Source organism: Pinus tabuliformis, chromosome 7 (genome assembly GCF_031772625.1).
Source record: "Pinus tabuliformis cultivar Carrire ecotype Pingquan chromosome 7, CPIR1, whole genome shotgun sequence".
In the NCBI taxonomy this organism is placed as follows: Eukaryota; Viridiplantae; Streptophyta; class Pinopsida; order Pinales; family Pinaceae; genus Pinus; species Pinus tabuliformis.
The window spans coordinates 1,897,233,220-1,897,257,945 of record NC_142293.1 but is presented as its reverse complement, the minus strand read 5'-3'; the positions used below and the strand labels follow the sequence as shown (position 1 = coordinate 1,897,257,945).

At 39.4% G+C, this 24,726-nt stretch overlaps 1 protein-coding gene across 1 annotated transcript in view; it reads left to right on the top strand.

The window, feature by feature from the left end:
• Nucleotides 1-24,726, top strand: part of LOC149256052 (origin of replication complex subunit 3-like) — a 437,168-nt gene that overhangs the window by 346,640 nt on the left and 65,802 nt on the right. Inside the window, exon 14 of the mRNA XM_089460652.1 lies at nt 4,032-4,107. Within this exon, the coding sequence (XP_089316778.1) occupies nt 4,032-4,107 (76 nt within the window). The remainder of the gene's footprint in view (nt 1-4,031; nt 4,108-24,726) is intronic.

Below are 24,726 nucleotides of genomic sequence, written 5' to 3'. Positions count from 1 at the left end.
TCCAAGTACCCATCATCAGGGTTCTTCGTACCTGTCAAGACAAAAGAACCCAATTTTTTTTAATGGAGAACCCGGTTCTTCATAGAAGAACCCAGTTCTTATGGGTTCTTCTCAGAAGCACCCATCCCAGAATCCGGTACTTGGGTTCAAGAACCCGGGACGGGTTCGAGAACCCCACCCCTGGGTTCGGGAACCCGTGCAACATAGGCAAATGTTTATTTGCAATCACCACACCTCCTTAGCCATGTACAGGTCTCATGCGAGGAAGGAATTCCTCAAGCCTACCGATACCAGATATGCTAGTTATTTTCTTTTATTAGAGAGGATGTTGGAGGTGCAGTCAGCATTGCAGGCCATGGTTGTGACTCCAGATTGGAACAGATGGGCAAAATCCAAGACAGAGGAAGGGAAGAAAATCAGGATTCAGATATTGGATAATGATTGGTGGACAGATTGTGGTTATTTGGTGTCACTCTTACGTCCTGTAGTTGAGGTCATTCGCTACACTGACACAGATTCTCCTACTCTTGGAGAAATCTACGAGACTTTTGATAGTATGTTGGATCAAGTAAGGGTGGCCATTCATGAGAAAGATCCTTCCTTAGAGTTCTATACGACTCAGATTCAACCCATTATTCAGCGTAGGTGGGATTGAATGAATACACTTTTGCACATGGCGGCATATGCACTCAACCCAAAATGGTATGTGGCAAGAAGTGGTAGAATTCTTCCCATTGAAGATCCAGAGATCAAAAAGTGATTTCGAGCAGCCACTACAAAGATGTATAGTTCAGAAGAAGGGAGATCCATTAGGAGACAATGGATGCAATTTGCAAGTCTCAGTGGTCCCTTCAACAAGCCGGATGCAAGGGAAGATCGCAATGGTTTAGGCCAGACTGATCCCATTGGTTGGTGGACCATGCATGGGGATGAGGCTCCAGAGATCCAACATCTTGCTATTCGCTTATTGTCTTAGATTGCTAGTTCCTCTGCAGCAGAGAGGAATTGGTCCACATATAGCTTCATCCACTCTATCAAGAGGAATAGACTTTCCTCTAGGAGAGCAGAGAAGCTAGTTGCAGTGCATAGTTCTCTACGTCTTGCACATAGGAAGACACCAGAGTATCGGAGGGGACCAACAACACAATGGGATATGGATCCAGAGGATAGTGCACAGATAGATGATGAGGATGGACCAGATGAGTTGCAGCATGGTTTGGTTGGAGTTCCATTGGTTACTCAAGAGAGTGACTTTGACTCAGATAATGACATTCCCATTGATGTTCTTGATGACTTCATGCAGCAGATGGATGTAGAGGACCAATCATTGAGATTGAGTCCTTGAAGTTGATTTTATTTTCAGTGTTCATTTTCCATTTTTACTTTTAAGTTTTAACATTTGAGTTGTGACACTAGATATTGATGACCGACTCTTCACTCTTAACTATTTTTGAGTTTGAAACTTTGAGTTGTATAAATTGAAAATTTTAATTTAGTGTTCAATTTAGAATCTAGAAGACTAGAATGATGAGTGATGAATTCAGAATTTTCAATTTTCAATTTAATTTTTAAATCAATGATTCAATGTAAATTATAGAATGATGTAAATTATAGAATGATGATTGATGAATGATATGGATCAATGTACATTGTATTTGAATATTTCATATTGAATTTTATTATTGAATCTTATGGTATTGAATCTTGATGAATTAACATTATTGAACAATGAATATGAACATGAAAATTTCAAAATTATATATATATATATATATATATATATATATATATATATAATTAATAGAATTAAAAATTATATTATATATACCTCGACGTCCCCTCGTCTCCCCTAAATTTCCCTAAAATTTCAGGGTTCTCCCACATGTCCCCTTGTGCGTCTCCCCGTCCCGGAGACTTGGTGGAACATTGGACATAATTGAGTATGTTTTAGAGATTAATAAAATGATTGTGAAAAACCTGTACAAGAAGACAGCAGAGACAAAATTAACAGAGGTAAAAGTTGTAATGAAATTCAATAATGATTTTGATAAAAGAACTAGAGCAGATTTGCCTTCATGTTGGGACTAGCAGGGAAATATATTACCCTGGCAGACTTATGAGACTTCGCTGGTGGAGGCCAAGAGCAAAATCAGTTCAACTCATGAAAGAACAACAGTGCTGAAGGGAGCAACGATTGTGAATTATTTACACAGGGATTTTCCACTTTTATGGTTAATGAGAACTCTTTTTATTGACAAACCAACATACAGTAGAATCACCAATTTCATAATGACACACAAAGGTTTGTCAAGAGTCCAAGTTCAGATACAACCATCTGGAAAAAATGCAGAGAATGGATGTCACCAACAGCAACAAGTGCAGAAGTTGGACCTTCATCTGCACCAGAGTCTCAGATTACTAAATGAAGCAGTTCCACCTGTCATATAGTAGTTTCTTTTTAGATATTTCTGAAATGATGTATTTATGTTTTCTCCTTTTAAAAATGTAATGTTTGGAAGAACAATTAATTCCAAAGTAGTTTAGGAAGTTAGTAGTTTTGGCAGTTGACAGTTTCGTAACTGTCCTTTTTGAAATTTTGTATAAAATCAATTCAGAAAGAGAAGTGAAGGTTCCGAGTTTTGGACCTCAGAAGTAGAAACTACTTGTATTCTCAATCTTCTTGTGGATTTGAATAAAGATTTCAAAGTGATTCCAGACACATGTTGAGTATAAAATGTGTTTCCTGTTATTTTTCATTTTATGTTTTTCTTTCATAGAAGAGAGTAATGAAGTTGCTGGCCTTTAATTTTACAGTTCTGCAAAAATCAGATTCCTGTGAGTTAAAGTTAAAAGTACCTTAATTATGTGCTCCTCTTTTCTATATATCATTCCATGTTAATTACATATTTCCTCTAAAGTTGAAGACAAAAGATTCTGCATTTGGCAGCCTGTTGTTGAAGACTCTCACCATTTTTTCTCACTACACTTCCATTAAAATTGTATTCAACATCAGAAGGCCACTTTGAAAGGTTGTTTTTCCCATAGAAGATTAAGAGGCACTGTCTTTATAATTATAATTTCTGGGGTTTTAAAACAATGGGACAACAAACTTATTTCATTATAGTTTTAAACAAATGTCTTGGGCACTGACCTCTCCTCAGTGAGAGGTTGTCTTCCAAGGTACAACATTGACCACTATTTAAATGCTTTGTATTCGAAGCCTTTATTTGAGAGTAAACAAAGGGGGGATGTATAATAATTAGTTATTTCAGTTTGAGTTCTATGTTATTAGGAAAACAAAGATTGAGTTCCAATCAACATATAAGTTGATGCTTTTTCTAAAGAAACCAGGCAGGCTTAGAGCCTTAGATTATAAGTTGGCTGAATTTGACAAGTTTGATATGCATCATTCATATATATATATATATATAGTTGTGTAAGTTACAACCAATTCTGTGATTGACATTTAATTATTAATATAAAATAGTTTTATTTTTACTGAAATTCATGGTTTGCTAATTGTGATTGTACTGAGATATTTACATTAAAGGCGTTGGATAGGGTATGAAAGGTTTTGAACCTTAGGTCTAAGAGAAGGCAGTTTTCATTTGTAGTAAAGGGGGTTTCTAAACGTTATAGAATCCAAGGAATGATCATTTCTTCTTGATCTCTAAAGGGCAAAGATTCATTTGCTTTGAGATCACTGCAACATGGTAGAGCCTTATATTGATGTCTATTGCACTATTGTAGGGTTGCATAACAAAGAGTAGTAAAAGTGGGTTCTGAAATTAGAAGTAGCAACCTGGTACTGAATAAGTTTCGAGTGTTGTCGCATTTTAGTTAATTGCTTGTTCTAGCTTGATTAGACTATGAAAACAAATTTAGGAAAATATATTTTGTCTTGTTAGTTGCATGGGGAATAGCCTGTGTTTGATATATGAAAATCTTAGTGATCCTCTCTTGCATTGTTTGGTAGTTGTAGTATTAGATTTGCACAATACAAAATAACATATTTTGTGGTAACCATGCAGAGAGTGTTTGACACCAATAGAATCCATGCCTTTCCATGAAATAATATGCTACAAGCAAGTTAATGCATTGCAGTCGGTAAGAATTCCTGAATCCGTACATATGTGTGTTCATATAAATGCATGTATGCTTTATTTATATTAATAATCATTGCTTGCTTAGTCTTAGGTCCAACCAATTTTTATAATTTTTACATTGATGTAACCTTTTTAGGATAACCCAATGGACTTGAGCACATCATTTCATTTGATATCTGCCTCTTTACCAATCGTTTGTAGTTTTTGATATTATATGCATCCGTCTAGCAAATGAAATTAAAAGAATTGGTAGAAAATTCTGAAAATGAAAAAAAAAATTCTTTTTCTGAGCAACGCTGGGCATTAAAACTTCAAATTTGATTTTTTTTTTTGTATCCTTGACAATTATTCCTCATTTTACTTGATCTCCCACATGCATTCGCTTATTGCAATTGTGTTCCACTTCGAAATGCAAACTGAATTCCAGCATTATATATTAGAAGATTATACAAACAATGTTCTCACTTAAGAACATGTGAATAATGTTCATATTAGTATTAGTGTCTAGATGATAGGAACCCGTCACTTTGTATGCAAAATAAGTTTATAACTTCTATAACATTATAAAGATGTACAGTGTCCTTTATGATAAAAAAGTGTTGTGCAAACTGAATTATAAGGAAGGAAATGTTCTACAAACTACAAAGGATGCAAAGGGCTTGTGAGTACAAATCATTTACTGCCACAATTCTTGTTGTAGAGAAGGAACTGTCTCATGCATTTAAACATGATCTAGTTGTACTGTATAGTGTAGAAAAATTTATCGAAAAATCAACAATTTCTCAGTTATTTTTCCAGATCTTCAAAAGCCTTTGTGACCAGTACTACACTCTTGAGTTTGTTGAACTTTTGAAAAAAATGTGATTTGTTTCTAAAAAATAAAGCTGACATAAAAAAAAGATGAAATATCTTAAAATGAAAAAATTAAAATCTATACTTCACATTTAATTTTAAACAGAAAATGTGAAATATTTTGCATTTTTTAATGCTTGCCATCTTTTCATCAAATCATTGTCTATGTTTTCAAAGCTTTTCCCATTTTTAAGTTGTTGACATTTGCTGGGTTATTCTCGAGTTTGATTTTTCCAACATTGCTACAGAATGACAACTGTACACCATTTTCTCATGGTAACGTTGCCAGCAAGCTTGACATTTGTGACTAATAAAGTTCGCAATGCTAACTTTTTGCCTCAATAGTATGTTTAAATCCATAAACAGGTTTAGAGGTTATTTAGTATATTGAAAATGTAACAAAGGTGACCCATGTAAAAGTACTATTTAATATTTGTTGAAATGAGCATTGAAGATATGCATGTGGATGAGGTGGCTAAGAACTTAGAAGATAATCTATTTGTAGCTCATGCAAGAAAAGTTAGGCAATGACATTCTTGAATAAGAAATGAGATGGTATGCTGTAGATTGTAGATTGAGAATAATCTCATTTGACAAGCAATAAGGTTGAATTATAATGAAAGATATTGTTTTATACAATATTGTGTAATTATTGTGTTGATAGTGTGCACTGTGATCTCTGCTTTCTTACTCTTGTATGATTGATATTCTGAAGTATAATTGCTTGATGAAAAAGTGGTAATTGTTAAAAGGATTGTATATATAAAATCACAAGTAATTATCAGTGTTCAGAAATCAGTACATTGTCCTAGAATTTTTAACATGGTATCAGAGGTTTAGTGAAGGAAGAAAGTTGAAGATCACATCTTGTTGAATCCCTCTCTCTCAAGGAAGAAATACCCTATCTCTATGTCCAAGATTTCTGAGCAAATGGTTCCCTCTTGCAAAGAAGGAAACAAACTTGAAGGAGCATCAAACTTCAAGGCATGGAAGAAGAGGATTGATCTTGTCCTAGAAGAACATGAAGTTTTGCAATTTGTCCAAGGTAAAGTACCTCAACTAGATGAAAATGATGCTTTAGGGAAAGCAAGGTTCAGGAAGGGTGAAGTCAAGGCTCAAAGAATTTTATTTGAATCTCTTAAGGATCATTTGATTCCATTTGTTTCAGAATTAGCTACATCAAAGGAAGTTTATGATACTCTTAATTTATTCTCTTTTAATAACTTTGGTCAAAAGATGTCTTTGAGAAATAAACTTTGTGATGCAAAAATGTCGATAGATGAACTTGTGGCCTCCTACTTCATGATAATTGCTAACATAAGAGATCAGCTACAAAGTATTGGTGAAGTCATTTCTGAATCTGAATTAATCACTACTGCACAAAATGGCCTACCAGATTTATGGGACTCATTTGCAGTCTGCATGTGTTAGAAAGGATACTCCAACCTTTGAAGAATTATGGACCTCTTGCACTCAAGAGGAATCTAGGCTTATTGCTAAAGGGTGAAAAAATTCCTAGTCTCAAGGAACCCCTACTGCAGCAAAAAGTGAATTTACTTCTCCTACTTGATTTTAATATACATTATCAAATTATTTTCTGAATACTGAAGCAAATTACTTATGCAGCCTACACTACTTTAAATTTGATTACATGAAACAAAAAATTGAGCAAAGAACAAGATACATAGGCATAGTTATTTTTGGACAAAATAGTCCCCGGAAAAACCCAATGCGGGAAAACCGATGCAACAAATCTGAGGGTTTCTATTATTAAGCAGTAATTCTGAATACAATGTTGGATGCCCTCCCGACAATCTAGTGAAAGAGAAAATACAATGGCGGAAAAACTGAGTGAATTTTACCTCACTTAACTCGGCAGATTCCGGTTGATCCAGCAGCAAAACTGGCTAACCCCGACTACCTCTGCTTTAGCCCTGTGGCAGCCTTACAGGCTCTGCGTCAACGTTGCACTGTCTCTTTTGCCTTCTGTGTCAATCTACTCGGTTGTTCTGGTAGTTCCGCTTTTTGCGTGGAGGGTAGCCACTGTTTCTGCGCTAGCTGGCCCTTCTGGCTCTGCGTCAGGGCTAGATTTGCCCAAAGTCAGTTCTCCTAGCTACTGCACTGCCTCCACTAGCTTCTCCCTTTCTCTCTGTCAGTACGCCCGAACTATCCTTGCCCGTTTGTTGCAGAATGATCACCCATTTCAAATTCGCAGCTTCCTAGCCCTAGAAATTGAACTCCAGATCAATTCATTCTCTCCATGTGTTTTTCTAAATGAATCCCAAGCCTCCTTATACTTTTCTTATTGATACTTCAACGGCCGAGATTAAGTCTCTAATCAATGGCTAAAATTAAAACTTGACTTGATTCGCCTTCTAGATCATTCTCACCCATATTTTGATTAATACCCTTTAATACTTTAATTTTCCTAAGTTTAGACTTAGGAACCCCATTAAAAATATTAATTATTTTAATAAAATACAATCCAGGTGGAATTTCACCAAACAGTTTGTGGGTTCTTTAGAACTCATGTGCCTTTGCCTCTCCACCAATTTTCATGGCTAGAGCACATCCGATGCTACCAAAAACTAACAAAGGGAAGATCCAAAGACTTGATGAAGGAGAATCTCATGCCTTTGCTGCAAAATCTAGAAGGAATAATGATAAAAAGAAGTTTAGCTTTCAAAATAAGAATGCACGTAGAAGACCTAAGCCTCAAGGAAAAAGGGACTTGTTTGAAGTCCAATGTTATGGATGTCATAAGTTTGGACATTATAGAAACAATTGTCCGAAAGCATCAAAGGACAAGAAGAGGAAACACAAACATCATGCATCTACAACAAAAGATGAGGAGCACCCCAAGAAAGTCAAGGATGAAAGTCACAAAGATTTTTATTACTTCTTTGCTCTTACAGGTTCCATTGAAGATGATGATATGTGGTTGATCGATAGTGGTGCATCAAGGCACATGACAGGTGAACGTGACCAACTCTCAAGTCTATTGAAAGGAAGTTCATATCACAAGGTGGAACTTGGAGACAAGAATAGCTACCCTATTGAAGGCATTGGATCTGCATCTATCAAGTTGGAATTAGGAGAGAATGTTCATCTTAATAACATACTTTATGTACTAGGTTTGCAAAAGAATTTGGCTTCCATTTCATGTTTAGAAGATACAAGTATTGTAATGAACAAAGTTCGTATATGCAAAGGAATGCTCTGATACCAATTTTACAATCAAGGTTCGTATATGCAGCAAAATACTCAGAAGATCTAGTATATAAGAATGTCCCTCATGAGACAGATAATATATTATACAAAAATATTTGAATGCAAGTGAGATGATTACAAATGAGGGTGAGAGTCTGCTTATATACCTCAGGCAAGTAGAACATTGTCTTCCTCTTCAACAAGCTTTGTCCTCAAAGCTTACTAATAAAAAGGCTTGATCCCTTTTTCTATTTTGAATGTCTTCTCATCTCGGAAATGTCATCTTCATTGATACAAGACGATATGATCCTGTGAGTGATAAACAAAATTTTCGAACTGAGAATGGATCTGACCATCCTAAATTAATCTTTTGTGGAATCTTGTGGTTACTAGATACGTTGTGTGAATTGTTATCGGAAGACTGAATTGTACTGACATTAGTAGTCTTTAGAAAATAAGTTTGTTGTTTAAGTTTGAAGTGATACAGATTCATAGATTGATTAAGATGTCTATTCTTGTGATTCAGATGTAGATAAGGATGTTGATTTGGGGTAGCATCGGATGTTCTCTAGCCACGAAAATTGGTGAAGAGGCTAAAGCATATGAGATCTCCAATACCCAGAAATGGTTTGCGTAGAATCTAACCACTTTGGAAGATATTAAAATAATTAATATTTTTTATGGAGTCCCTAAGTCTAAACTTAGGGAAAATAAAATATTAATGTGAATTAATATAAAATTGAGTTAGAATGGTCCAAAAGTCATGGATCAAGCCAGATCTAATCTTAGCCATTGATTAGGGACTTAATCTCGGCCGTTGAATTGCCAACGAGAAAAGTATAAGAGGAGGCTTGAGGGTCACTTGGAGAACACACCGAGTTGATCAAGAATTCGATTTTCTAGGGTAGTGCTTGCTGAGGAAATCAAAGGAGTGATCAGAGTTGTAGCTGAGGGGCAGTGAATGCAGTAGCAAAGAGGCAGAGATAGTACTAGGAGAATTAGTGCAGAAGCCGGGAGAGGGTTGGCGCAGAGCCAGCTAGAGGCCACACAGAAGCAGGCAGAGGCAGCCACGAGCTGCGCAGAGACTGAGGAGGGCCAGCGTGGGAGACACAAAGCCTCCAAAAGCTTATGCAGAGCCCCAAGAGGCTGACGCTAGGCCAGAGAGGTTGACGCAGACCATAGAGGTTGACGCTGGGAGATTTTGTGGGGCAGATTAGGGCTGATATCTGTCTCCGACTGAGAGGTTCTACTGCTGAGGGAATTCTGTGTTGGGTGAGCCATTTCTAGCACCTAGATTGTATTCTGAAACTGCACAGATTTTCCCGCATTGGGTTTTTCTAGGACATTAGTCCAAAAATAATGGTGTCACTAGTGTGCTTGTTTTTCCTTCAGTTGCTGATCTGTATGTGTTGAGACTGTACTTGTATTTATTTTCAGTATTTACATGGTAAATAACTTGTTAATTAACAAAACTAGTAGGAAGAGATAAATCAGAAAGCATAAGAAGGATTTCTAACAGTTAGACTTAGAAATTCCTACATGGTATTGGAGCGTGGTTGCAGATCACAGGATAACTGAGGGCATCAACTGAGTAGAGCAGCAGCAACAGAAACAACTATCCCGAGTGACAGAAGTTGTTCCTAGCGGAAACTCAGCAAGGAAGGGGTGACGTAGTGCCTGCGTCATCAGTTTGAGCCAAGAAGAGGATCAGTGCAGTGGCAAAGAAGAGTAGACCTGACCTATGAAGTGTCTGATCATCTTTCTTAGTGAGGAAGGATTGATGCCCGTGGTCACGAGGTGCGGTTTTTGTTGGTGTTGGGATTGCGCAGAGCTTAGAGGCTCTAACCTTCAGTTTACTGGGGCATAGGAGGCTGTGGGTAAGTTGCAGAGTGAAGCTGGTGTGGTACTGTGGTGAGAACAGTACCTAATAGGGCAAGACCAAGGAGGAAGGAGTTGCTGCCGAGGATTTCTAGCCAAGAAATTTGGATCAATGGTGCAACTACAATAACGATTGGAGTGGAGGCATCTTGACATTGGCAGAGGGGTTTCCAGGAGGGAAATCGAGGCTCAGAGGGAGTCACATCGAGAACTTCTAGGAGGTAAGTAGAGAAACTCGGAAGAGTCGAAAGAGGAGTAGCGGAATGGTAGTGAACGGGGTAAAAGATCAGGACGGACTGGATGGAGTCTCAAACTTAGTTGTCTGGAAGGCCAAGATCTTGTCTGTTCTAGACAGGAATCGTCTCAAGCACTTTTCCTTGAACACGATAGTGATCAAAGTTGACCCGGATGAGAACTAAAAGTACCAGAAGGCAATGGCGGGGGCCAAGAGCATCATCCTTTACGGGGTCAAGGGCCATGTAGTACCACATATTACCAAAAAGGACATGGAAAATGTGTTGTGGGAGGCCCTAACGAAATTCTATCAACATACTTCTGTGCAGAGGAAGATGCTATTGGAAAATTAGCTAAAGTCATACTAGATGCAGAAGGGAGAACATATAAACACCTTCCTTGGTCGATTGAAGGAGATCCGGGATCATCTGACTTCCATAGGGGTCATGCTAGATGAGGAGATGATGGTGAGGACCGCATTGAACACAGTCTCAGAGGATTAGGAGATATTTGTCCAGAGCATACTGGGTAGGTCGACCCTTCCAGATTGGGCGGAACTATGGGTGGCTCTTCATGAAGAAGAAATTAGAAGGCTAACTAAGGCGGGAAGCAGCGACAAGGGGGTCAGAATCAAGAAGGATGAAGAGGAGGATGCTGCCCTAGCATCTAAGGGAAAGCAGGAGAAAGGGAAGAAGAAGGACCTCTCCAAGGTCAAATGCTTCCACTGTGGGGAACTGGGTCACTATGTGAGCCAGTGTCCGAGGAAGAAGAGAAAGGGAGAGGTTTCTAAGACAGTCTACGCCAGCAAGGGCGGAGAAAGAAGTGGAGACAGATGATGAATGTGCCATGAGTGCTCATACGCAACTTGAGAGGAAGTGGGGAGACATCGAGCTGTAGTCAGACAGACTACAGGCGATGAGGGGCAGGATCCTCGAGGTACGCAACCTCTTGGATTATACCTTGCTATGGCAGCGCCAAAGAGAAGTCGTAGGATTGGCTGTTGTCGGTAGAGATGGATGTGGATGGAGCGATAGTGTAGGAATCCCAAGACAGCGTGAGGCAGCAGTGTGAGATGCACAAAGTTATTGCAGCAGCGCAAAGGTCAGAGAGGGAGCACTTGTCAGTGACAGTGGGAGCTTCAGCATCAAGAATCTTTCTAGCTTGACGGAGATGTCAGAGTTGGGAGATCAGTTATTTACTTCTCAGTAGCCGAGATGTAGTGCAACAGTTAGTAGTGGCAGTGCTATGGGTAGCACGATACAGCATGATGAGAGGGGTTGCAGTGCAGTTGCAGTAGTGGCAATGGCAGGGGTATGGGCAGCAACATGGATGTAGAGGGAGCTGTCGTACAGATGCAACAGTGGCAGTGGAAGGGCCATGGGTAGCAGTACATGATCCAGCAGTGCAGAGGATGTTGCGCAGAAGGCCTAGCATTAGTGCAGGAACTGGTGACGGATGATCAAGGTGATACTTAGTAAGGAGTATTACTAGAGCACAGGCCTCGCTAGGAGGGAGTGTTGATTTGGGATAGCATCAAATGTGTTCTAGCCACGAAAATTGGTGAAGAGACTAAAGCACATGAGATCTCCAATACCCAGAAATGGTTTGGACATAATCTAACTAGTTTGGAAGATATTAAAATAATTAATATTTTTAATGGTGTCCCTAAGTCTAAACTTAGGGAAAATAAAATATTAATGTGAATTAATATAAAACTGAGTTAGAATGGTCCAAAAATCATGGTTCAAGCCAGATCTAATCTTAGTCGTTGATTAGGGACTTAATCTCGGCCGTTGAAATGTCAACGAGAAAAGTATAAAAGGAGGCTTGAGGGTCACTTGGAGAACACACCTTGTTGATCAAGAATTCGATTTTATGGGGCAGGGCTTGTTGAGGAAATCGAAGGAGTGATCAGAGTTGTAGGCTGCAGCTGAGGGGCAGTGAATACAGTAGCAGAGAGCTAGAGATAGTATCGGGAGCATCAACGCAGAAGCCGGGAGAGGGTTGACGTAGAGCCATGTAGAGGCCACGCAGAGGCAGCTAGGAGTTGCGCAGAGACTGAGGAGGGCCAGCGTGGGAGATGCAGAGCCTCCAGAGGCTGACGCAGAGCCCTGAGATGTTGACACTGGGTCAGAGAGGTTGACGCAGACCCTAGAGGTTGACGCTGGGAGATTTCGTGGGGCAGATTGGGGCTGATATCTGTCTCCGACTGAGAGGTACTACTGCCAAGGGCATTCTCTGTTGGGTGAGCCATTTTTGGCACCCAGATTGTATTATGAAACTGCCTAATAATAAAACCCTCAGATTGCTGCACCGGTTTTCCTGCATTGGGTTTTTCGGGGACACTAGTTCAAAAATAACGGTGTCACTTGTGTGCTTGTTTTTCCTTTAGTTGATGATCTGTATGTGTTGAGACTGTACTTGTATTTATTTTCAGTATTTACATGGTAAATAACTTGCTAATTAACATAACAAGTAGGAAGAGATAAATCCGAAAGTACAGGAAGAATTTCTAATAGTTAGACTTAGAAATTCCAACAAAGGAGTTATTCTAGTTTGTCTTTCCCTTATCATGTGTGTGGCAATATTCTGATTTACTTCAGGTGACGATGCCGTTGAGTTGGTTACAAAACCTTCACTTGGGATGTTCATCCTCTGAACTGCTGTGAAAATTCTATCACTATAGCAACTGATTTAATTTTCCTACTTATTTCATCGTAAGTTATTCATGAAATTACTTCAATAAACATTAAAATAAATACTGCTACAGATGTCACATCGTAATGCGGAAACAAAATATGCACACATTGACATAGTTATTTTGGACTAATGTCCTCGGAAAAACCCAATGTGGGAAAACCGGTGCAGCAAGGGAGGAATTTATTATTCAACAATTTTCTTGTACAATAAGGTGCCAAACTGGCTTACCCACAGATAGACAAACTTCTAACACTTTCCTAAACCCGACGTAGGCCCTATTGACCTCTACTACGACCTGAAATCCTCTGCGTCAGCCTATTGAGGCTCTACGCAGCCTCTCTGGGCTTCTGCGTCACTCTTGCAACGTCTGCGTGGATGACGCATGCCCTTCTCGCTCTGCGCAGTCTCTGTTGCCTCTGCGTGGCTTCCTTTGGTTCTGCGTCTGCCGTTTCTTTGTTGATCTCCCTTCTCTCTGTTCTATACTTGCTGCCTCCTGACTGCTCTCCAGACCACTAGTTCAATTTCTCAGCGAGCCCTGCACCAGAAATTGAACTAACTAGTCTCCCTCCATGTGTTCTTCGAGTGCCCCTCAAGCCTCGTCTTATACTTCTTCTGTTGACATCTCAACAGCTGAGATTATGTCCCTAATCAACGACTAAGATTAGATCTGGCTTGATCCATGTATTTTGGACCATTTTAACACAGATTCATATTAATACACATTAATATTTTATTTTCCCTAAGTTTAGGCTTAGGGACTCCATTAAAAATATTAATTATTTTAATAACTCGTGATCTATTTAGAATCTGCCCAAACCCTTTCTGGGTATTGAATATTTCATGTGCCCCATAGTATTCAAAACTGGCCCAGCGAACCGGTTACAGGTCTAACCGGCTAGTTAGTAGGCCCACTGGTTGGAACCAGTCAAAAAACCTGGTCAGACACCCTGTTTGGGCAAAAATTGGAGCTAACCAGTCCTAACCGGCCGGTTTAGGATGGAACCTGCCAGTTTATTGCCAGGGCAAGTATAACCCATACAAAATGCATTTTTGTGAATTTTGAAGCTGTTTTGAGGGAAATTTGGGGTTGTTTTCCTCCAAAAATTGTCCTTCCAAGAAAAGCATGCCTACCCTGTCATTTTCCTGACGCATTTCAACCCTAACAATGTTGGAAATTAATGGTAATATTAAATTCTTAAAGTAAAAGTGACATTTCCTTTAATTTTCATTTTCATCCTTTTACTTAAATTTTTAACATTACCATGAAATGACTCAGGATGTTTGAGAGAGGTTTCGACCTCGTTGGATTTCATATGGAGGAACTAGAATTTTAGATTTCACTCAAAATTCAACAGACTTAATGGTTTTCAGGATTTCATGGTTTGGGGGTAAACAATAAATGCAATCAGAGCTCCAAATGATGAGCAATACTCTTGATCTAGATCCCATTGTGTTGGAGAATTTTGATCCAACATCAGAATTGGTGGAGGAGACTGAAGAACCTGTGTCTGAGGCTGATTTTGATATCAACATGGCTTTAGCAGGGGATGAAGCAGATTATTTGGTGGCATTGGAACCAGGATCAGTAGTGGCATCAAGGAAAGGCAAAAAACCAGTGGAAGGCACTAGTCATGCAGGTCGACAAACTCGTGCTTCCATTAGGTCCACTTCTATTGTTATTGGTGGCATTGATACTGAGGTTGCAGATCAGGCTGAGGCATCCGCAGACTCTTAACCAGATGATGTCTATGTAGCTCCTGATGATGATCTTGTGGCTAGTAGTGGTGATGAACTTGATGATTGATCATGTGAACATTGTAGACTTGTAGTAGGCCAATGGCCTCATAGCTTGCAACATTGTTTTTGGACTTTATAGGCCATTTAGAGCCTCATTGCTTATGTATTTTGCTATTTTGTTGATGATATGTATTGCACTCGGTGCCATTTTGATATATTCACCTTTACATGGTATATAAATGAGCAAACTTTGCATATTTTGTCTCTATTGGCTTGGAATCATGGTTTTAAATCTTAAAATTACTTTTGTTTCATTAGAAATTAATTATTTAATGTATGTTTCTAAAACCGGTTCGTTTAGACCAAACCAGTGCCGGTTAGATCGGTTCCGGTCGATAAACTGGTTCATTAGGTGGACCGGTCCAGTCACCGGTTCTGGTTTTAAAAACTATGCCCCAACTTCTCCACTAAATTTTGTGGCTAGAACACATCAGATGCTACCCCAAATCAACACTCCCTCTTAGTGAGGACAGTGCTTTAGCAAAACTCCTCATTGAGTATTACTCTGATCATCCGACATCGGTACCTGTGTTGATGCTAGGCCTCCCTACCCAACATCCTCTGCACTGTTGCATCCTGTACTGCTGCCCATGGTTCTGCCACTGCCACTGCTGCATCTGTACGACAGCTCCCTCTGCATCCGTGCTGCTGCTAGTCCTTTCTCCCAGCACTGCATCCGCACTGCACCTTCCTTTGCATCTGTGTTGTTGTTGGTCCTTTCTCCCAACACTGCATCTGCACTGCAACTCCCTTTGCATTTGTGCTACTGTTGGTCCTTTCTCCCAACACTGCATCTGCACTACAACTCCCTCTTCATTTGTGCTGCTAACACACTACTTCTGAAAGGGGTTCTTTACCATCTCCATCTTTTCCTTGAAGTAGTCAAATTTTGACTTTCCAAGGGCCTTGGCGAGGATATCTGCCACTTGTTCCCTTGTAGGAGTGTAGCTCAATTGTACAACTCCACGTTGGACACAATCTCTGACAAAGTGACACCGGATATCAATATGCTTTGACCTATCATGAAATACTGGATTCTCAGAGAGTTTGATGCAACTCTGATTATCACACATGATCTTGGTCACCTCCATATTTCTTCTGAATAGGTTTACCAACAGTTTTCTAAGCCATATGACCTCACACAAAGATGTGCTTCCTGCCATATATTTTGCCTCAGACGAGCTTAGAGCCACAGAATTCTGTTTCGTACTGCACCAGGAGGTTCTTGATCCGATGTTGAAACAGTACCCAAATGTACTTTTCCGATCCACTGAACTTCCTGCCCAATATGCATTAGTAAATCCACTCAATCTGACATCCTTCCCCTTGTTGTACAAGAGCCCATAATCAACTGTTCCTTGTAAATACCTGAGAACGTGCTTGGCTGCTGCCCAGTGAGCTCTTTTTGGTTCCACCATGAACTGACTGAGGGTGTTGATAGCGTAGCAAATATCTGGCCTGGTATTGACTAGATACATCAGGGACCCTATGAGTTGTTGGTATAGGGTGGGATCGACATCCTTGTCTTCTGATGCATCAATCTTCTTCCAGTTGGTGATCATTGGCGTAGCCATAGGTCTACAATCTCCCATCCCGAACCTTTTCAGAATTATTTTAGCATACCTTCCTTGCCCAAGGAAGATTTCTCCTTTCTGCTATTAAACTTCCAACCTTAGAAAATAGTGCATTCGTCCCAGATCCTTCATATCGAACTCTGTGGCTAGATTCTTGCAATCTTCAATGAGTTTGGATGATCCTATCAAGAAGAGATCATCCACATATAATACTGAGATAAGTGGCTCGCTTTCTACGACCAGATAATAGAGATTCAGATCCGCGACACTCTTGACAAACCCCATCTTTTGCAAGTAGTCATCTATTCGACCATACCATGCTCTTGGTGCTTGCTTCAGCCCATACAAGGCTTTCTTCAATCTGCATACATGAGACTTCTTCTCATGAGTTTCAAAGCCCTCTAGTTGTTCAATGTATACGTCTTCTATTACCCCGTTTAGAAATGTTGCCTTGACATCCATCTGATAGATCTCCCATCCCATCTGGGCTGCAAGAGATATCACGGTCCTAATAGATGTATACCTGGCTACCGGGGCGGAGGTTTCCTCATAGTCAATCCCTTCCTTTTGAGCATACCCCTTAGCCACAAACCTGGCCTTCTATTTTTCAATACTGTCGTCCGTAGTATATTTGATTTTGTAGATCCATCTTGAACCTACCACAGATCTGTGTTGAGGCCTTGACACCACCTCCCAGACATCGTTTACCATTATGGAGTTATACTCCACCATCGCATCTAGCCAGACCTGATGCTGAGTTGTCTCCTTGACGTTGGCAGGCTCTCCATCTTGAGCTACTAACGCCTGATACCTGTTTGGCTATTTTCACTCCCTTTTACTGTTCCTTGGCTCTTCGATGAAGTTCTTTGCATCACGCAGAATCTGACGAAGCTCCCTGTTGGTTCTTCCTCTGCCAATAGGTGCTTCTGTTTGCTCTTCTTCCTCATCCTGAGAATCTTCCTGATCTGAGGAAGGATTCTTCACTTCCGTTGGTTGAAGAGGCATGACCAACAGATCCTCTTTCGACTGCTCCTTGGAAGACATTGCGCAAGATCTTCTGAAAGCCCTGTCCTCCATGAACTTTACATCTTGTCATACTACTACCTTCCTACTCCTTGGAAGATAGATCTTGTATGCCTTAGTGTTCTCGCTATATCTTGCCAGATACCCCTTTTCTGCAGTTTGATATAGCTTCTTCCTCTTTTCTTTGGGTATGCAACAATATGCCAAACTCCCAAATATCCTGAAATGACTGACTTCAGGTGTATTCCCAGTGAAGACTTTCTCTGGAGTAATCTTGCCTAATGCCCGATGAGGAGTCCTGTTTTGAACGTAGACAACTTTGTTGTATGCTTCTGCCCACAAGAATTTTGGCATATCCTGATCATACAACATGGCCCTAGTTGCTTCTACAATAGTCCTGTTTTTCCTTTCTGCCACCCCATTTTGCTCCGGATTGTAGGGAGCTATCCACTCTCTTCTGATGCCCTCCTTAACGAAATAATCAATGCAATCTTTATTGACATATTTTCCACCATTATCTGAGTGCAAGACTTTGATCTTCTTACCTGTCAGATTCTCCACTAGAGCCTTGAACTCCTTGAATCGGCAAAAACCTCATCCTTAGTTTTCAAAAAATAGATCTAAGTTTTCCTCGAGTGGTCATCAATGAAGGTAAGGAAATACTCAGCACCACTGAGAGCTTTGACGGACATAGGTCCGCAGATATCTGAGTGTATCAATCCTAGTACACTCTTGGCCCTGTGGTTGCTCCTAGGAAATGCCGCCTTGGCATACTTTCCTAGAGCGCATCCCCTGCATACATCATCTTGTTCCATACTCAGATCCGGAACTACTGTTACAATGCTCTTGAGAATTCTCAGAGCTCCATGGTGCAAGTGACCCATCCTTCTGTGCCATAGTTCGTTCAAGTCTTTGTCCCCATGACTGCCTATTAGTGCCATTGGAGATTCTAGTTGTAATCTGTACAACCGATTACTTTTGATCCCGATCTGCACTTTCTTTTTCCAGCTCGGGTGTTTGATGTATACCTTTTCCTTGATGAAGTAGACGTCATAGCACTTGCCTTGTAGTTGTGACACAAAAAGTAAGTTCATCCCCAATCCTGGCACATGCAACACATTTGTGGCACAAAACCGCTCTTCCGATTCTATCTGAAAAACTATGGTACCCTTTCCTACTGGAGTACACTTTGCCTTGTTCCCCATGCTGATTTGAAAGTTCATGTTCTCTTCTCGATATTTTGAGAAACACTCCCTGATTCCCGTCATATGCCACGAGGCTCCACTCTCTATATACCATACTTCTGATGATGCAACACTAGTCATGCACGCCACTTCTTCTTCTAACCTGGAAGCCAACATAGAGAAATCAAAATCTCCCTCTCTTGTGCAATCTTTTGAAAATCTGCGTGAATCCCTTGAGGTGGATTTCTCTGCATCATGGTCTCGACTCATAACTGATTTTCCCTTTTTGTCTTTGATTACTTGCTCTGATACCATGTGAAAATTCTATCACTGCAACCACTGATTTACTTTTGCTACTTATTTCATCATAAGTTATTCATGAAATTACTTCAATAAACATTAAAATAAATATTGCTGCAAATATCACATTGTAATGCAGAAACAAAAATATGCACACATTGACACAGTGATTTTGGACTAATGTCCCTGGAAAAACCCAATGTGGGAAAACTGGTGGAACAAGGGTGGATTTTATTATTCAGTAATTTTGTTGTACAACAGGGTGCCAAACTGGCTTAATCACAGATAGACCAACTTCTAACACTTTCCTAAACCCAGCGTAGGCCCTACTGACCTCTGATACAACCTGAAACCCTCTGTGTCATCTTGAAACCCTCTGCGTTAGCCTACTAAGGCTCTGTGCAGCCTCTCTGGGCTTTTGCGTCACTCTTGCAGCCTCTGCGTGGATGACAAGGCCATTCTGGCTCTGTGTAGTCTCTGCTGCCTTTGCGTGGCTTCCTCTGGTTCTGCGTCTGCCTCTTTTGCGCTGATCTCCTGTCTTTCTGTTCTGTACTTGCTGCCTCCTGACTGCTCTCCAGACCACTGGTTCAATTTCTCAGCAAACTCCACTCCAGAAATTGAACTGACTGGTCTTCCTCAGTGTGTTCTCCAAGTGCCACTCAAGCCTCCTCTTATACTTTTTCTGTTGACATCTCAACGGCCGAGATTAAGTCCCTATTCAACGGTTAAGATTAGATCTGGCTTGATCCATGTCTTTTGGACCATTTTAACACAGATTCATATTAATACACATTAATATTTTATTTTCCCTAAGTTTAGACTTAGGGACTCCATTAAAAATATTAATTATCTTAATCTCCTGATCTGTTTAGAATCTACCCAAACCCTTTCTGGGTATTGAGGATCTCAAGTGCCCCAACGTCTCCACCAAATTTTGTGGCTAGAGCATATCCGATGCTACCCCAAATCAACACAACATCAAAGTGTGTCTTTTCTTCAACAGGCTTGTCTTTCTCTTGAGTTGTGATAATCACTGGATCAATATTTATTCCCTTCTCTTCAACTTGGACTTCTACATTCGATGCTTGCTTCTCGATAAGCTGTTGTACCTTGTTTTCCAATGATCTTAAGGCCTTCTTAAGCTTCTTAATTTATGTCAGTAATTTTTCACTATGGTCTCTAAGCTGAGAAACTTTTTCATTTTTGTCAGCGGTGATCTTCTCAACTTCTCTTTGCATATTTTGTAGTACTTTTACCTTCTTGAAAAATTACTTTTGAAATATCTTATATGTCTTCTGGTGTTACTGAATTTGGCTTCAATGTAACATCCTGTAGTGTTATTTTTTTCCTTTTGTATGAAAATGTCAAAAAACTTATTTTTCATATTTATATGAAGGACCCTAGAGTTTCCATCCAGGGTGAGCCCAAAACAATGTCACTATTGTAAAAAAATAAGGTTTTCATGGTGAATTGTGAGATGAAAGTATAATCTCCAATACTTAGTTATAGATTGCTTATGTCATATTGTTTGTCACTTGTGTCAACAAATTTTCTTTTTCAATTATATTCGATTCAGGAATCACTAATTGGTTAGCACATTTAGTACTAACATAATTACTATCTTCAGTAGGATTGATAGAGATTATAATATCTCTTCTTGCGAGTGATCCTTTGATTTTAAATAGTGTACTAACACATTTACTAAAGGTTTTAGGAAATCTTTCATTATTGGTCCCCATTTTTCTTTTTTTCTGAATGAACTTAGGTTTTTTTTAGAGGAACCCTTTTTTCGTTTGTAAATATTTTGTCGTGATGAGCTTAAGTTTTAAAGGTAATCCCTTTTTTGTTTTAACTTCAAATCTCTTTTGGAATTTTTTTAAACTTTATACTCTTCTGTTTATATATTTTTTTAATAATATATATTTTTCTTTAAATATGAATTCATTTTTTTTCTGACTTTTGAATTTTTTTCCTTTATATATAATTTTCTAAATTTTTTCTTTTTGTATACCATTTTTTAACTCTTTTTTTAATATATATATATATAACTTTTTTTAATTAACCTTTTTCTTTTGTTTTAATAATATATATTTCTTTCTTATTTTCCCCTTTTTTTATAAACTTTTTTTCTCTTTTTTTTTAACAATGAAAGGCCTAAAATGACAAAAACCAACAGAATGGAGAAACTCCAAACTCCAACTATGTAGCGAAACACTTGATCACACGACAACAAGGTTGACGAAAGTTAATGCCTAAGGGTCGAGATCAACCAACATGGCTCTAATATCAATGCAACAAACAAAGTTCGTATACTCAATGGAATGCTCAAACACCAATGTTACGAACAAGGTTCATATACGCCGAAGAATATTCACAAGATCTGGTATATAAGAATGTCCATGGTGAGACAGATAATATGTTATATAAGAATATTTGAATACAAGTGAGATGATTACAAATGAGGGTGAGGGTCTGCTTATATACCCTAGGTTGGTACCTCTTCACAAATGGTCATGTCCTATAGACATACCTCTTCACTATTAATTATTAGTTAATTAATCATTAATCGTTATTATTGTTATTTACATTATTTGTATTATTTTATATATATTTTATTCATAACAGTGGTAGAGCAATATTTAGTGATGGCAAAGTAGTTGTATGGCTTTTTGGCCACTACCAGTGGGTGACCCCCTATTGGAGAATTTTCTCCTAGATTTGTCTTCAGCCGACAACCAACAACCACTTGCAACCACTTGATAGCTTTGATGTGCTACCATTCTCTGCTAGCAAAGCCAACAATCGTGTACTAGCGCTCATCTATCATGATCGTATGTTTGAAGGTGGGCCATCCAACCTTGAAGGTATGGTTTTTCATTATGTAATTGGGTGTCTATGCTTGTTTTTCTTGGGCACACTTGGGCATGGACTACTGGGGAACCTGAAAGAAGGAAGGGCTTTGACTGTACTTTTGTTCCCTTACCTCAACTAGGGGGGTTAATCCTATATCCTAGTCCTGTGTGATCTCCTCTATTGGCTATCAACTTTAGGAGTGGCACTACATGGGAAACCCTGCTTTTGGTTCTATGGTATCACTTCCTGACACCATATATTTGTTGATTTTGGGTAGCATCAGATGTGCTCTAGCCTTGAAATTTGTTGGAGAGGCTAAGGCACATGAGATCTCCAAGACCCATAAATTGTTTGGAGAAATTCCACCCGGATGAGGAGTTATTAAAATAATTAATATTTTTAATGGGTTCCTAAGTCTAAACTTAGGAAAATAAAAATATTAATGGGTATTAATAAAGATAAGGGTGAGAAGATTCTAAGAGACTAGTATCAAGTCTGTTTTAATATTAGCCGTTGATTAGAGACTTAATCTTGGTCGTTGATTCATCAACAAGAAAAGTATAAGAGAAGACTTGAGGATCATTCAGAGACACATCGACAGAGACTCAGTATCCCAAGGAAAACCGATTCTCAAACAGAAGGAGATCGATTTCAGAGGGAGAGTTGTAGGGTGGAGGAAGAGGAGGGCATCAACAGCAGTCAGTGACTGAGGAGGAGGTGAAGCAGGGACATTGAGAGACAATGCAGAGGGAGATGCAACCCTCACGTAGGTTGATGCAGAGGACGACACAACCCTCACACAAGTTCATGCAGAGGGACGCAGAACCACGCAGAGTGATGCAGAAGTGACGTAGAAGTGGGAGAAGGGTCTCCAGTGTGTTAGAAAGTTTCCAGGGGAATGTCTTAGATGTTTTCTTTTCTGTTTCTTTGTAAAATCATTCCTTGTAAAGCGATTGCTGCTGAAGATTGATAAAACTCTCATCTGCTGGACCGGTTTTCCCACATTGGGTTTTTCCGTGGACAATTGTCCAAAAACAACTGTGTTGATGTGATTGGTTCTTGTGCATGTATATCGCTATTATTTTCTCTGTGTAATTATGTGATAACTGCAGTAGAATTTATTTTAATGTTTCCTAAAGGGATTTCGTAAATAACTTATTGTGAAGAATAAGTAGGTGAAATAAATTAGTTGCTGCAGTAGAATTTCGGGTTCGAAATTTTCACATGGTATTAGAGGAGAGATCCGACAACAGGAGAGAAGAATTGGCTATGGGTCAGGAGCATGATACAAAGGCATCAACTCAAAGGGAGTCACGTAGATTTCAAGAAGAAAGCACGATGGACATGGATCACAGTTGTTCAATGTTAGCTTCTAGACTGGAGAAGAAGTCACTTGCCTAGAAAGCTCTACCGCCTCTGAGGTTTGGTATATAGATAGTGGAGCTTCTTGGCATATGACAGGAATTCGAGAATGTTTTTCAAATTGTCAGGAAGAAAGGATGAATTTTTAGATCACCATGGGAAATAAGGGAAAGTTTACCCCCGTAGGAAGAGGTATTGTAGTTTTTCAAACCGAAGCAGGAGAGCGACTTTGGGCAACCAATGTGCTACATGTGCCAAGATAGGGGATGAACTTACTCTCCATATCTCAACTTCAAAACAAGGACTATGATGTTTTCTTCATTAAGGAGAAAGTATATGTCAAACACCCGAGTTGGAAAAGGAAGGCCCAGATTGGAATCAAAAGTAATAGGCTGTATAGATTACAACTAGAATCTCCAATGGCACTGATAGGTAGCAATGGAGATAAATATTTGAATGAACTATGGCATAGGAGGATGTGACACTTACACTATGGGGCTCTGAGAATTCTTAGGAAAACAGTATCAGGAGTTCCAGAATTAAGTACCGAATGAGATGATGTATGCAAAGGGTGTGCTCTAGGCAAGTATGCCAAAGCAACATTTTCCAGAAGTAACAATAGAGCTCAGAGTGTTCTAGGATTGATACACTCAGACATCTGCAGACCTATGTCCACAAAATCTCTTAGTGGTGCCGAATACTTCGTCACCTTCATTGATGACCACTCTAAGAAGACTTGGATCTACTTTCTGAAAACCAAGGATGAAAGGAGAAACTGCTGTCATTGCTGGTGTTGAGTTCAGCTTTTCAGTGGCCTCCATCTCAATTGCAACTGGGTTACTGGACAATGGCAAATATTGGTTCAAAGGAATGAGCCTAGATCTTGAATACTACAAGCCTTTCTTGAAGATGCCATATAGAGAAACACATACTCACCTCATGCCTTGCAGATATTTATTGGAGAAATATGCCCCTTTGATGAAAACTGTCATGAGATTCTTCACTTATGAAGGTAGATTCTCCAGGTTCTATGCCTATCATATTCTCCTTCTAATGCATTTGACCTCTTAAAAGCCACTCAACATGTGTAATTATCTATTCAGGAGCATTTCCAAAATGTCTGAAAAAATACAATTAAAGGACAAAGAGCACTCCCTAAGCTTGTTCCATCACAGTCTCATCAAAACCATTGTCCTTCACCAGTTGGCAGAGAAAGGTATGGCTTGGGAAACCTTTTTGGAAGCAACCTTGAAATGGCATGAGAAAAATGCAGCATCTCAGTCTCCTAGTGCGCCAAAACAACAAACAAAGGTAGGGTCATCTAGCAAAACAATGTAGAAGACTCAGCTACCCAAACCTGAGGTGAATAAAGTGTATAAGAAAGGGAAGAGGCTTGTGTTTTCTTCTCACAGAGAGAAAGGGGCCAAGCCTTATTCATCAACAAAGCAGGAACCGATATCAAAAGATAAAGAGACAGTTGAGCACGAGTTTCAGCTTATTGATTTAGAGGCGGAAGATCAGACTTCAATCATGCAACAAACAATCAAAGATAAGGACCATTAGATCAAGGAGCTTACAGTAAACATGTCGAGAGCTAGATACATTATTTCATTCCTTCAACAGGAGAACAATCAGCTCAAAGCAAAGGGATTG